Source organism: Telmatherina bonti, assembly GCF_933228915.1.
Source record: "Telmatherina bonti genome assembly, chromosome: 13".
In the NCBI taxonomy this organism is placed as follows: domain Eukaryota; kingdom Metazoa; phylum Chordata; class Actinopteri; order Atheriniformes; family Telmatherinidae; genus Telmatherina; species Telmatherina bonti.
In genome coordinates this window covers 37,130,394-37,144,333 of record NC_136611.1, presented here as the reverse complement: position 1 = coordinate 37,144,333, position 13,940 = coordinate 37,130,394, and the positions used below count along the sequence as shown (strand labels likewise).

General features: G+C 44.7%; 2 protein-coding genes across 3 annotated transcripts in view; one reads left to right on the top strand and one right to left on the bottom strand.

Annotated features, from left to right (window-relative positions):
- Positions 1 to 3,086, top strand: part of LOC306764226 (protein mono-ADP-ribosyltransferase PARP14-like) — a 53,118-nt gene extending 50,032 nt beyond the window's left edge. For both annotated transcript variants that reach the window (XM_079251302.1, XM_079251301.1), the window contains 2 exons: positions 2,241 to 2,415; positions 2,648 to 3,086. In XM_079251302.1, the coding sequence (XP_079107428.1) occupies positions 2,241 to 2,415; positions 2,648 to 2,928 (456 nt within the window). In that variant the 3' untranslated portion in view covers positions 2,929 to 3,086. The remainder of the gene's footprint in view (positions 1 to 2,240; positions 2,416 to 2,647) is intronic.
- A 4,978-nt stretch (positions 3,087 to 8,064) lies between these two features.
- Positions 8,065 to 13,676, bottom strand: LOC306764576 (uncharacterized protein; the record flags this gene model as incomplete). Its single annotated transcript, XM_079251750.1, has 2 exons — positions 11,598 to 13,676; positions 8,065 to 10,608 (listed from the first exon to the last, which is right to left on the bottom strand). The coding sequence occupies exons 1-2, from the start codon at positions 13,497 to 13,499 to the stop codon at positions 8,065 to 8,067; spliced, it is 4,446 nt and encodes a 1,481-aa protein (XP_079107876.1). The 5' UTR covers positions 13,500 to 13,676.
- Between the last annotated feature and the right edge of the window lie 264 nt (positions 13,677 to 13,940).

The following is a 13,940-nucleotide window of genomic DNA, read 5'->3' as shown; positions in this document are numbered from 1 at the left end:
AAATGGAGAGAAACGCCTTTGCATTGTTGCGATGCACATTTACGTCATAGAAATCATGTTTACATGTACAAAACCAAAACACAATGCAGAAACACACAACTTCACGTTTCAGAAAAAAATACATGAAAGACTTCTTTGTCCGAAACACTTTCACGACTTTCTGACACATGAAACTCTTTAAACAGCAACAAAGAAACTTTACACACGTTTACATGGGAGTTTTAATTCCCGTTTAATTCCGAATAGAGTGAAATCCGCTTTAAACTGGTGAAAAATGACCATGTAAACACTTAGTTCCTCATGCAAAAGTCTATCAGAATTAAACTTAGCTCCCAATTAAGTGGCTGGTTTATCCGTTTTTTCAACCTGAACTTCTGCTCCTTCGTTCTGCGCCAAGTTTATTCTGATTGTTCTGCACATGCTCCTTACGTTGTTCTGTCCCGATGACGCACAATTCCGCACATTGTTTTGCCCCGCGTGTTCAGTCCATCTTCCTCCTCAGCTGCTGAACAAAGAGAAGTTTGCTTTTGTCGAGCGGCTGCTTCAAAATTATCATCAAAATAACAGCAAAACCACTTCTTATTACGTAGTTTTTCATGTTCTGGAAAGACAACAAGCAGGAAGCGAACCTTGTTTATTTCTAGTAGTTTATTTCTAACCCTCTGTCCAATCAGAACCCTTCCCAACCCGATCTAAAGAGGGACGGATCCTCCCCAGAACTGGACCTCAGCAGGTCAGACGGAGGGACGGATCCTCCTCAGAACCAGGACCTCAGCAGGTCAGACGGAGGGACGGATCCTCCTCAGAACTGGACCTCAGCAGGTCAGACGGAGGGATGGATCCTCCTCAGAACCAGGACCTCAGCAGGTCAGACGGAGGGACGGATCCTCCCCAGAACTGGACCTCAGCAGGTCAGACGGAGGGACGGATCCTCCCCAGAACTGGACCTCAGCAGGTCAGACGGAGGGACGGATCCTCCCCAGAACTGGACCTCAGCAGGTCAGACGGAGGGACGGATCCTCCCCAGAACTGGACCTCAGCAGGTCAGACGGAGGGACGGATCCTCCCCAGAACTGGACCTCAGCAGGTCAGACGGAGGGACGGATCCTCCTCAGAACTGGACCTCAGCAGGTCAGACGGAGGGACGGATCCTCCTCAGAACCAGGACCTCAGCAGGTCAGACGGAGGGACGGATCCTCCCCAGAACTGGACCTCAGCAGGTCAGACGGAGGGACGGATCCTCCCCAGAACCAGGACCTCAGCAGGTCAGACGGAGGGACGGATCCTCCCCAGAACTGGACCTCAGCAGGTCAGACGGAGGGACGGATCCTCCTCAGAACCAGGACCTCAGCAGGTCAGACAGAGGGATGGATCCTCCCCAGAACTGGACCTCAGCAGGTCAGACGGAGGGACGGATCCTCCCCAGAACCAGGACCTCAGCAGGTCAGACGGAGGGACGGATCCTCCCCAGAACCAGGACCTCAGCAGGTCCTTCGAGGATCCTGGAGACGTGTTCTTGAGTGTCTGATAAGAAGGCAGCAAATGAAATGAAATGAAAAATACTTTATTAATCCCCAAAGGGAAATTCAATATTCTAGTAAATAATTAATTAGAGGAGGTCTTGTTCCGGAGGCTGATGGCTGCTGGCAGGAATGATCTTCTGTATCTTTCAGTCTTACATCGGACCTGAAGAAGCCTCTCACTGAACACACTTTGTTGTTTCATCACTGTGTTGTGTCACTCGTCCGTTTTGTTAGCTAGCGATCTCACATTACCCATTAGGATGGTTGGTAGAAATGGTTTAAATCTCCATCACTTTCTCCTCTGCCTTGCTCCCGCTCTGCATCCTCTTCTCTTTCTTTTCAACTCCATCGGGATTTGATGTGTTGTTTCGCTGATAATCCTGATTTGGGAGAGGTTAATCAGTTGATCCCGATTGTAAACAAGTCTTTGGTTGCCATGGAGACCCATCATAACAAGTCTTGAAAGAGCCAAAAATATACAGAAAAATCTCCCTTCCAGCACATCCTCCAAACCGGCATGAAATCCTCAGAAAAAATACCTAATTTGAGCTAATATCTATGTGAGAAGACTTTGACTTTCAGAGCTACTACAATTTGCTGCCATCAGACGGCGCAATTTAATCTAATCTAATCTAAATGAAAGACGTGGTCATCGGGACACAGTTCACTGTGTAACTGCAGAAACATGAACATACTGTGTTCCTCCTCTTCTGTCAGATTGAACGAGTCCAAAACACGACTCTGTGGCAGAGCTACCAGCTGCTGAAGAAGCAGCTGGAGAAGAAGAACCAGCACACGAACAATGAAAAGCTGCTGTTCCACGGAACCGGCGCCAACTCCATCGATCTCATCAATAACAAAGGCTTCAACCGCAGTTATGCAGGACAGCATGGTAACCACACACACACACACACGTGCAATATACCACATTATCTGTACAGTTTCACATTTTGCAATAATATCCATAGATATGATTTGAGATCCATATTGACCAGTTTAAAGTCCAATCAGTGCTCAGTGGAAGCCTTCCTCTTCAGTGCTTCCGTTCATGTCTGTGAAGACGGGATGGTCCAAGATCTTCATGGCGGGGTTCAGCTAGTTTAATCTGTCTCCTCCTTCTGCAGGTGCCATGTACGGCAAGGGGAGCTACTTCGCTGTGAACCCCACATATTCAGCGCAGGGCTACGCCCGACCCGACACAAACGGACACAAGCACATGTACCAGGCCCGGGTTCTAGTTGGAGACTACACGCAGGGAAGTGCTGGCATGATAACGCCCCCCTCCAAATCTGGGAATGCTGCAGACCTGTACGACAGCGTCACGGATAACATCAATAGCCCAACCATGTTTGTCGTCTTCAACGACATCCAGGCATACCCAGAATACCTGATCACATTTACATAGCCCGATGCTCCCAGTGCTCCCAGTAAAAGCAAACCTGTGGCCACTACTCCTAGAAAGAATGGATATGGAATAAAAGTAAATGTTTTTATCTTTTTAATGTGTAGTTTCATTTAGAGAACATCTTCACTGTCATCAATAAATAAATCAATAAATTCACATGAGAGCAAGTGTGTTGCACCGTGTTTCCAGCATCAAGATAATCATAGAGACACGACATGAACTGCTAAAGGACCAGCAGGCAGGTGGTGCGGCGTGAGAACCAGAAGCAGCAGGGTGGGTGTGACTTACATGTGTTGAAGATGAGGATGATGAAGATGAGGATGAGGATTGTGTGTTTGTAGTGAAACATACATGGCATGAAACAAGTGTGTATTTGTGATTATGTGTTTTATTGTGCAGTTCCTGTAATTGTGTGTGTGCATGGAGAGGAGTGTGAGCTGAATGTGTAACCTGAAGGGAGTCACACACACACACACACACAACACACCTGTGTGTGTTGTGTGGACAGGTGTCATGCTACAAAATTTTTTTTTTTTTTTGTAGCAATAGAAACAAATTAGTTTCCAATTAAAAAAAGTATATTTGAGAAAGAATACTTCTCCAACTTCAATCAAAACTCATTTTTTCAATGAAAAATACTGTTTTCTTCAATCAAAACTAATGTTTGTTAGTCAAAAATTACAACCATTGTACATAAAAAATAAGTCATCTTCTCTTTACAGTTAAAAACATTTGGTTACAAGTTGAAAAAGAAGAGTTTCTATTGGTTGGTTTCACCTGGCTCCAGTGCCAGCTACACCTGCATTTCACCCATTTCTCTCTTGCTGTCCTGCTTGCAGGTAAGTTGATAGCCTGTTGGCAGGGACGGTCTTTGCTATGCAAGAGGCGGCAAGTGTGGGAACATTTTGAATTAATACCACCCAAAAAGGTAAATAATTTCAGTGATTCAAGCGTTATTCCAACAATGAAAACCCACAATTCTCACTGGAGATGTTTTGGTTGATGACATTTGCTCTCCAGACAATTAGTCACAATCTTTTTAAATTCTATATTAATAGCCAAGGTTTTAGAAATACTGAGGTCCACCCACACACCTCAAGAAACCAAATGAAAACCAAAATCTACTTCAAATTGCAAATGGTCATAGTGGATGATTGACATGACTGAGCGAACTCCGAGCTGTCTGTAGTGAAGAGCTAACCGGAGCTAACCAGCTAACAAAGGTAACTGGGCGAAAGCTAAGTCATGTTAACCGGTTAAAAAAACGCGGTTGTTCTGCATTTTTCTTACTTGAGGCAGGAAATCCAGTACATATCAATTAAAAGAACTTGCCCAAATTTGCCAAATTTTGAGATTAAATTACTTCCAAACAGGGGAGTTAGAAAAAAAGTTCACTCCCTCAACAGTTGTCATGAAGGTAAACCTGACCTATTAAACATAAAAAAAAACTTTTGTACAAGGCTGTAAACATGTTTATTTCTGCTTTTAAGTTGGTCTTTTTAACATGTGAGTCTATGTGTATTTAGAGCCCCTAGTCGATGAGGGGGGAACGGCAGTTTTTAGCACTTCAACTTCACATTGGCTTCACCATTCACTGCCAGAGGTTGCTGCTTGAATCTGACCCAAAGGTATACAACCCTCAGTCCACAGCTGGTACCAGATACTGGAACCAGAAATATGCTGGCTCATGTGTTGATAAACAATGGTTAAATACCACACTCTCAGATGATTTAGTTCAGGAATACATAAAGACTAAAGTTGATATCTGCTGTTTAAACCAATGAACAGAGCCAGTTAACCAATCAACACAACTCTGATGTCATTAACGAGTGTCATTTATGTAAGGACACCAACTACGGTTGTGATGAAACAGCTGTTTTCATCACTTCATGATGTGCAGACAAATGCTCACAACAATAATAAAAAAAAAAAAAAACACTCAAATTGTTTTTATCATTTTTATATAAGAAAAAATACATCAATATACACAACATGAATAGAGACAGTTTGGATGTTGTAAGCCTGAGTGGACAAAGGCATGGCAGCAAGTCTTATGTATTTTAAGTTGTGTCTAACAAAAGACCGCCACGTCACTAAGCCACACTGTCACACTGCTGCAGCCACCAGGAAGGCAATGTCAATAATACATGCCTAAAGGGGTCCTATTATTATTACGAGCTCAAAGAATAATTGTCAAAGCAAGTTATAAGAAAATATATAGATATTTAATTTTTTATCCTTGATGAATAAATATGCAACAAAGAATAAAATACAACATAGGAAAATAATATATTTTTACAGGGGTTTAGATTGGATTTGGAACACTGTGGCGGTTACTGAAGAAACACACTCCTCAATGTCAGACCACTTTAATGACAACGATGAGGAAGCCCTGTAACATTACAACAGTATGAACGTAAACTTATCCAATTTCACCATAGAAATACCTAATACATAACGTAGAAACTTAAATCAGCTTAGCAGCAGTAGTAAAACATAAACAGACTTACAGGAAATAAGCTGGACAGGTTACCATCTCTGTCTTGACATGAACATGGTGTAAACATAGCTACTTTGTCTGCTAGCTTAACCATGTCTTGTTTCCCTAGCCCAGGGATGTCAAAGTCAAATACACAGAGGGCCAAAAAAACAAATTGGCTATAAGCCGAGGGCCGGATTGGTTCAATGTTTATTAAAACATATTGAAATGATTGCACGTAGCCTATTGAACCAAGACCTAACACAGTATATTATTTAATGATTAAATGAATAATCGAGAAAACATTTTTCAGCAGGCACACAGACAAGAACAAACTGCCTTCAAAGAAAAATCACATGTCCTGTACATTAAATGAATAAAGTAATATTTTCTTATGGCTCTGTCAGTAAGTTAAAGAGAAAACATTTTCAACAGGCAAACAGCAAAAAAGCAATTTTCCTTCAGAAACAAAATAAGTTCCTTATATCAAGATAAATGCATAAATGAAACTGCATGCATTATAAACTGAAAATGCAATATTATGCTGCTCTGTTATCCTACCAATTACTGCTTCAAATAGTAAAATGAGAAAATATAGAATAAATCAAATCAGTTGTGTTCTTTCTCATGGCTCTTATCTGCAATTCCCCCTGAGTCCATTAACTGAAAAATAAATATAAATGAATAAATAAAATACAATAAAATAAAATGCAAAAATATATGGCACACAGACAAAACAATACTTTCTGTGTGTTTCTTAGACGTTTCATGGTGCCTTCTTAGATTGTATTCTTTCATTACAGCCAAACTTTCTCCACACAGAAGACACACAGGTTTGCCATTTACCTCAGTGAACATGTACTCTGCCTCCCACCTAGCTTCAAACCCCCTGTTCTCAGCATCCACCTTCCGTTTAGCCAGATTTTGGGGAGGAGGTAGCTGAAAGTTGACATCTGCTCTGACTGCTAATGAATGATGAAGCCGAGGTCCGCTTGCTGCGCCGCAGTGAGTTCGCGGGTTACCGTTGCATTGTGGGAAATGTAGTATTGGTGCGTGCAAAACACCAGCGGGTGGCTACAGCTGCGGGCCGGTTCTAATACTAATCAAATATCATCCCGGGGGCCACAGATAATTCATTCGCGGGCCGAATCCTTGACTTTGACATATGTGCCCTAGCCTCTAGTGACACCCGGTGGCCCTGCAGTTACCATGGTGACAGCCGGTAGTCACGTGATCTGTGGCAAGAATAAAATAGCTTCCTGTCTGAATTGCTACCAGAATGAATTTACTAAATAGTCTGCTATATAGTGTAGCACTATATATTAAATGAGGAGTTAGGAAATAGTGTGGACATTCAGTGTTTTACCAAGTGTTAGCATATAGCATCATTAGCTTATCCTTTTCTTGTTGCTGAGTTGTTCACTCTCGTTTTCAGGGTTCGATTCTGGCCGGAACATGTATGACTGTTTGTTTAGTGTTGACATTATTGAGTAGCTATTCTGGTTTGTTTACCAGTTCTGTCCGTGTCTTTACGAGGAAAACAGCTAATGTGCGCGCTCTGACAACTACTCCTAGCAGTTGACCAATCAGGCGCAGCCTGCAGGCAGGCAGGGGGCGGAGCCTGATTCTGGCAGAGGCTAATCTGAGAGGATCAATACAAAATAAATGAAGAGGTTTGTGAAAAATGTTTGGTTATTTCTTGCCCTTCTGGACTTGCATATTAAAATAAATTAGACTGAAATGTACATAATATAGCCACTTTAAATGCTTGCTCGGTATCACCGATTTATCAGCATGCCGTAGCTCTGGGAGCTCAGCATCATGTCGTGGTGCGGAGGAAAAGAACCTCCGGCCACACCCTGATTCTTTATTGGAAGCCAGAGAACAGAAAACAGGAGAGGATCTCTTCAAATTAAGCAAGAATTTATTCCAAGTTCAGGTCACAGATAAAGCAATGCAGCGCTGGGCTGAAGAGGACAGATCATCTATGTCAGCCCCAGCACTGAATGGTATCACATTTTATCTTCTTGGGCCCAGAGACTGGTTGCATGGCTGAACATGCAAACAACTGTAAGGTAGCATAGGCGTGGGCAGGCCAAACGCTGCTGTACAAAGTGTGTGTGTGTGTGTGTGTGTGTGTGTGTGTGTGTGTGTGTGTGTGTGTGTGTGTGTGTGTGCATGTATGAATGTTGAGTTGAGGTGTGTATCTAATGCAACAGACCTGACAGGTATAAAACTGATGATACTTAGTTATGTCTGGTTCTTTGTTTATGCGTGTCCCAACGTGATGGTTGTTGCTTATCTGACATGCTGTACTGGGAGAGTTCTTAGCTGAAGGACACGGTGAGACGTAAGTCAGATCAGATCACTACAAACATTCAGAACATAACTAATTATTGCAATATTTAAAAAAAATAGCTGAGCTTTGTTCTTGTTTTAATTTAGATGATTTTGTTAAATCAGAAAACTCAGAAGCCATTTTTCCAAGCTACCCTTGTACTTCTGGAACTGTCTGGAAGAATGAAATAAAAAGACAAATAAAGAGAGAGCAAGGCTGTAGAAGCATGTCTCTCATTCATCTATTTGTTCAAGTAAAGCTTCTCTCTTTTACAGCAAAAAAAAACACCACATACATCAGCTCAGCTTGAATGAATCTGTTACTTGAACGGTTTCCTTCTGCTTGTCCTCTTGGATCCTCTTGTCTTCTTTTGTCTTCCTCTCCTCTTCATCATTCTCCTTCGTGGCCTTTTTCCGGTCATTCTCCTTTTGCGTCCTGTTGGATTGTCTTTCATATCTCTGGAGTCCTTCTCTCTCTTTTCCTCCCCTTCCATCTCTAAATTATCACCATCACTGAGCTCGTCTTCTTCCTCCTGGACCTTCAGGTCGTCCATGTCCTCCATGATAGACTGGAGGAGAGACAGAGACTTGCTGACGTCAAAGCTGCTCTTCATCTGAAGCTGAGACAGCAGCTTCTGCTCCTCTTCCTCAGTCTCTGCGTCCTCCTCAGCATCTTCTCTGCTGTCCTCCAGCTGTAAGTTGAAGTCTCCATGTAAGGAGTCCAGCTCAGAGTTCCTTCTAGAGGTTTCTGTTCTGCAGCTCCCGCTGGACTGCTGCAGGACAGAAAGTCTTCTGTCCTCAGACGGTGGGACCAGATTCAGGTCCATTTCATGGTGGGAGCGTCCGTTTAGCCTCTCCATGTTGTCTCCTGCTGTAACATGAAGCAGACTGTCTTCATGTCCTGAACACTCAGCAACCTGAGACGTCTCAGATTTGTCCAGCAGTCCTCCAGCAGGGACATCAGCAGACTCTGCGTCCTGCTGAAGGGACGACTCAGCAGTCAGATCTATAAAACTCTGACTCTGGTTCTGCTGGATGTTCTCTCCAGAACTAGACTGGTCCATCAGAATCTGCTCTCTGTCCTCCTGTTTGTCCTCCTCAGCCTCCTTGTTGATCCCCATGTCCTCCTCCTCCTCCTCCTCCTCAGCCTCCTTGTTGATCCCCATGTCCGTCTCCTCCTCCTCCTCCTCCTCCTCGGTCTCCTTGTTGATCCCCATGTCCTCCTCCTCCTCCTCCTCCTCGGTCTCCTTGTTGATCCCCATGTCCTCCTCCTCCTCCTCCTCCTCAGCCTCCTTGTTGATCCCCATGTCCGTCTCCTCCTCCTCCTCCTCCTCCTCGGTCTCCTTGTTGCTTCCCGTGTCCGTCTCCTCCTCCTCCTCCTCAGCCTCCTTGTTGATCCCCATGTCCTCCTCCTCCTCCTCCTCCTCAGCCTCCTTGTTGATCCCCATGTCCGTCTCCTCCTCCTCCTCCTCAGCCTCCTCGTTTATCCCCATGTCCGTCTCCTCCTCCTCCTCGGTCTCCGTGCGGCTCCCCGTCTCCTCCTCCTCCTCCAGGTCGTCCATGACGGACAGGACGATGGATCGGCGGGAGCCCACAGAAGCATTTGCTCCCAGACTCCTTCTGGACCGCTGATGAGGGGAACCAGAAGCTGCTGATTTAGGTGTGGAGGCTCCGAGCACCTGGAAGGAGTTGTTGAGTTGACTCTTCAGCTCCTCCTCCTCCTCCTCTTCCTCACTGTCATAAATCACTGCAGCTCTCTTCTTCCTGGTGACCACCACGGATTCGTTCATGGACTGGTCCGTGTCTGCGGCCCGCCAGCCGTTGATGGTTTGTCTGCACAGACTCTCTGACAGAGACTTGCTGACGTCAAAGCTGCTCTTCATCTGAAGCTGAGACAGCAGCTTCTGCTCCTCTTCCTCAGTCTCTGCGTCCTCCTCAGCATCTTCTCTGCTGTCCTCCAGCTGTAAGTTGAAGTCTCCATGTAAGGAGTCCAGCTCAGAGTTCCTTCTAGAGGTTTCTGTTCTGCAGCTCCCGCTGGACTGCTGCAGGACAGAAAGTCTTCTGTCCTCAGACGGTGGGACCAGATTCAGGTCCATTTCATGGTGGGAGCTTCCGTTTAGCCTCTCCATGTTGTCTCCTGCTGTAACATGAAGCAGACTGTCTTCATGTCCTGAACACTCAGCAACCTGAGACGTCTCAGATTTGTCCAGCAGTCCTCCAGCAGGGACATCAGCAGACTCTGCGTCCTGCTGAAGGGACGACTCAGCAATCAGATCTATAAAACTCTGACTCTGGTTCTGCTGGATGTTCTCTCCAGAACTAGACTGGTCCATCAGAATCTGCTCTCTGTCCTCCTGTTTGTCCTCCTCAGCATCTTCTCTGCTGTCCTCCAGCTGTAAGTTGAAGTCTCCATGTAAGGAGTCCAGCTCAGAGTTCCTTCTAGAGGTTTCTGTTCTGCAGCTCCCGCTGGACTGCTGCAGGACAGAAAGTCTTCTGTCCTCAGACGGTGGGACCAGATTCAGGTCCATTTCATGGTGGGAGCTTCCGTTTAGCCTCTCCATGTTGTCTCCTGGTGTGATGCTCAGGTTCTGGTGGATGTCCCCTCCAGAACTAGTCTGGTCGGACAGATTCTGCTGGCTGTCTTTGTCTCCAGAACCAGAATCATCAATAAGATTCCGCTCGTTTTCCTCCCCAGAACCAGGCTGGTCCAAGTTCCCTTCAGCAAGTGTCGTACTTAAGGCATGTCCACGCTCTGGTTTTGGATTTTTTGATATCTTTTCATTGGACTTTGTTGTGTGTTTGTCCATCGGTCGTCTCGTCCAGGCTGCTTCTGTGTTTGACATCCGGTTCTGTACAAGCTGCATCTGCATACGACACAAAATAGAAAACATGTTTACACTGTATGACGTAGGTTCTCATGTGTCACTACAGCATGAAAACTGCTGATGGGGTACATTAATTCCATTTTCCGTTCATCCAGTAACCCGCTAACAGCTAACTTTAAGTGGAACAGTTAAAGGTGTTTAAATACTGAATTTGTTCTTGTTGCCATCAATGATATGAAGCCATTTTGTTTTTCTTGCCTGGTTTGGGAGTTTTCATGGCTTATTGATAAATGTATAATCCTGCACACTTGTAAAGTATGACATCAGTAGGTTCATAGCTATTTTTATCCTTGTTCTTGCCACATTCAGAAAATGAAGTAATTTCTCAATACTGCATATGTCTGTTTTTATTCCTCTTTTATTTTCTCTGATGTTTTATGAGGATTTAGTTGACCCACTTTTTAAATCTAAACATAACAAGACTTCATATCTTATTTTTTCATATGTGTGGACTAATAGAAAACAGTAAAGTAACTCATCATAGAAAGTCCAAATAAATAGATACTGAGGTCCAACACAGCCAGAAGGATGTCTTGTAAATGCATCCGTCCATCTTGTCGGCAGGACACTTTGGTGACATTAATTTGCAGTAATTTTTTGTAAAAACAAAAAAAAAAAAAAAAAAAAGGAAGGAAACAGATATTTGGACTTGAACATTGTCACACGCCCACTCTGCTTTGCAAAAGAAATCCTACTTGTTTTAATGTTTTACTGCCTGTTGGGGACAGTCTCATGGACAAGCGGTAAAATCTAATTGTGAAACTGTTCTTACGTGTTTTGAACTTGTTTGTAACATAGATGTGATTCATCGAGTACGACCGCATGACTAAATTGGAAGATCAAATATGTTGTACAAATTTAACCATAATTAGAAATTGTACACAGAGTCATTTATCATTTTAATACACATTGTGTCCTTTTTAAAATCTACTAAGTAAATGTCATTTGACATCTAATCCTTGACCCACCTGCAGCTCGGACTCGGCCTTCATCCGTTCCTGAGCCTTTTGGACCCGCCCCTCGATGTAGTGGTGCTCCTCCTGGTTTTCAAGGGCCTCGTCATGGTTGACGTCCAGGGAGAACATGAGGTCATGATCGGAGATCCCAAACATGTCCATGGTGTGGAGGTGGGCGATGTGTTCATCCAGTTCTGGGTCGGTCCGTCGGTGTCTGGAGTGCATCGCTTGCAGCTGCAGCTGTGTGGATGAGGACCTTGTGTCCTCCAGGGTGAAGAGTTCCCTCAGTTCTTGCCTGCTGAAGTAGCGAAACGGGTTCTTCTTGTCTCCTGTGTTCTGTCTGATGAGGGAGTCTTTGAAGACCTGTGTCCTGTAGATCTTCTCCTCCACTGTGCCGCAGGTGATCAGTCGGTAGATGATGACGTTTTCAGTCTGTCCAATGCGGTACGCCCTGTCAACAGCCTGGGCATCTGTTGCCGGGTTCCAGCTGGGATCGTAGATGACTACTCTGTTTGCAGCCGTCAAGGTGATGCCCACACCACTGACCTGAGTGGTGAGGAGGAAGACGGAGTAACGTTTATCCTTCTGAAAGAGAGAGATGAGCCTCTCTCGCTCAGTAATCTGTGTTACTGTTCCATCCAGTCTCAACACTTTAAAGCCTCTGTTGCCGAGGATACGCTGGAGGATGTCCAGTACCTTCCTGTAATGAGCGAAGACGAGTGTGCGGTGGCCTTCCTCTCTGAGCCTTTCCAGGAGCGCCAGCAGAAAGACCAGTTTTCCTGACTCTGATATCAAGGCGTCATCGGGAACGTTAGCGATGCTGTTCGTGTCGGACTCGGTGGTCTCACTCTGCGAGTCTGATGTTCCATTTTCCTCCAAGCCTAACTTTGCTATGGCCCCGGCAGAAAGAAGTCTTGGGTGGTCGCACAACTTTTTCAGGATGCTCAATTCAGCAAGAGGTGACCTGGTGGTCAGGAGCAGCTCTTTGATGTGGTCCAAGCCAATGAACTGCCTGTAAATGTCCTCCTGAATGCTGCTCAGGTAAGTCCAGACAATCAGATCGTTCTTTCGTGTCAGCTTGGGCATAACAGCCCTCGAGTCTGCTGGGTCACTCTGGACCTTAATGTCCTTGTTATCCGAGTGTTCCTCTCTGCCTGCCAACTTCTTTTTCTGCACTTCTGATTTAGTCCTACGAAGGAAGTAGGGCTTTATTAACGTCATGAGGTTTTCAGACATCCGTGACCCAAGAGCCTTTTCTCCTGGGGTGGCATCCTTCTCCCTGGCCCGGGTGATGGGGTTCTCATACTCTGCTTTGAAAGTCTTTGCTGTCCCCAGGAGAGCACCTTGGCAAGCAAAGTCAAACAGAGTCCACATTTCCCTCAGGTTGTTCTGGACCGGAGTTCCTGTCAGCAGGATTCTGTTCCTTGAAGGGATGGCGTAGGCGCTTTTAGCCGTTTTAGTCGACGTGTTTTTGATTTTGTGTGCCTCATCCAGGATTACGTAATCCCAGCAGAACTCCTTGCCCTGGTATGAGGACAACTGCTGCCAGTTGTTCATCAGCATGGTGTACGTGGTGATGATGACGCCACTTCTTCTCTGAACTTTCTCTAAATTCCTGCTCCTTTCTGCCTTGCTGGTGCCGTGAAACTCCTTCACCCTCATGCCAGGAGTCCACTTGGCGAACTCCTTGGTCCAGTTTGTGATGAGGGATGTTGGCATTATAAGCAACGTATGTTTTATCAGCTCGTTGTCATACATGCCAGAGAGAAAGGATATAACTTGGATGGTTTTGCCCAACCCCATGTCGTCAGCAAGAATCCCCCCTTTACGAGCATCTCTGTAGAGACCGTAGAGAAAGGAGACTCCATCTCTCTGATAGTCGTACAGTTTGTCGTGCAGTTCTCTAAACAGCATTAAGCCGCTGTTATTCACATTGACAAACTCATCATCTTCATCCTCCTCATCATTCTGAGCCAGGAGTTCTTCAATATGGCATATTCTGCTCTTTAGTTTCTGATTCTGGTTGATGTTGAAGGCCACTTTGAAAAGGTCCAGAGCTTTCTGAAGATTTCCTTGTCTGGCTGCATTTTTACCATCTGCAATCAGTCTGAAAGAAGAAAAGAAAGACAGAATAACCGGTTTGTCCTGCAATAGAGACTATAGTTAAAATGTTTGGCCTTTTCAAAGCTCTTTTAAAGAAGTCATAACCTTGAATGTTCATGTCTCCACTGTCCTCTCCACTGTTTTCAGATAATTGTTGAAAAACTTATTTAAACAAAAAACATTTTAAAAAGTCCTTTTTCTGATCCTTCATTCATAATCAAACTTCTTTGTGAGATTTCATGCAAGATTTTG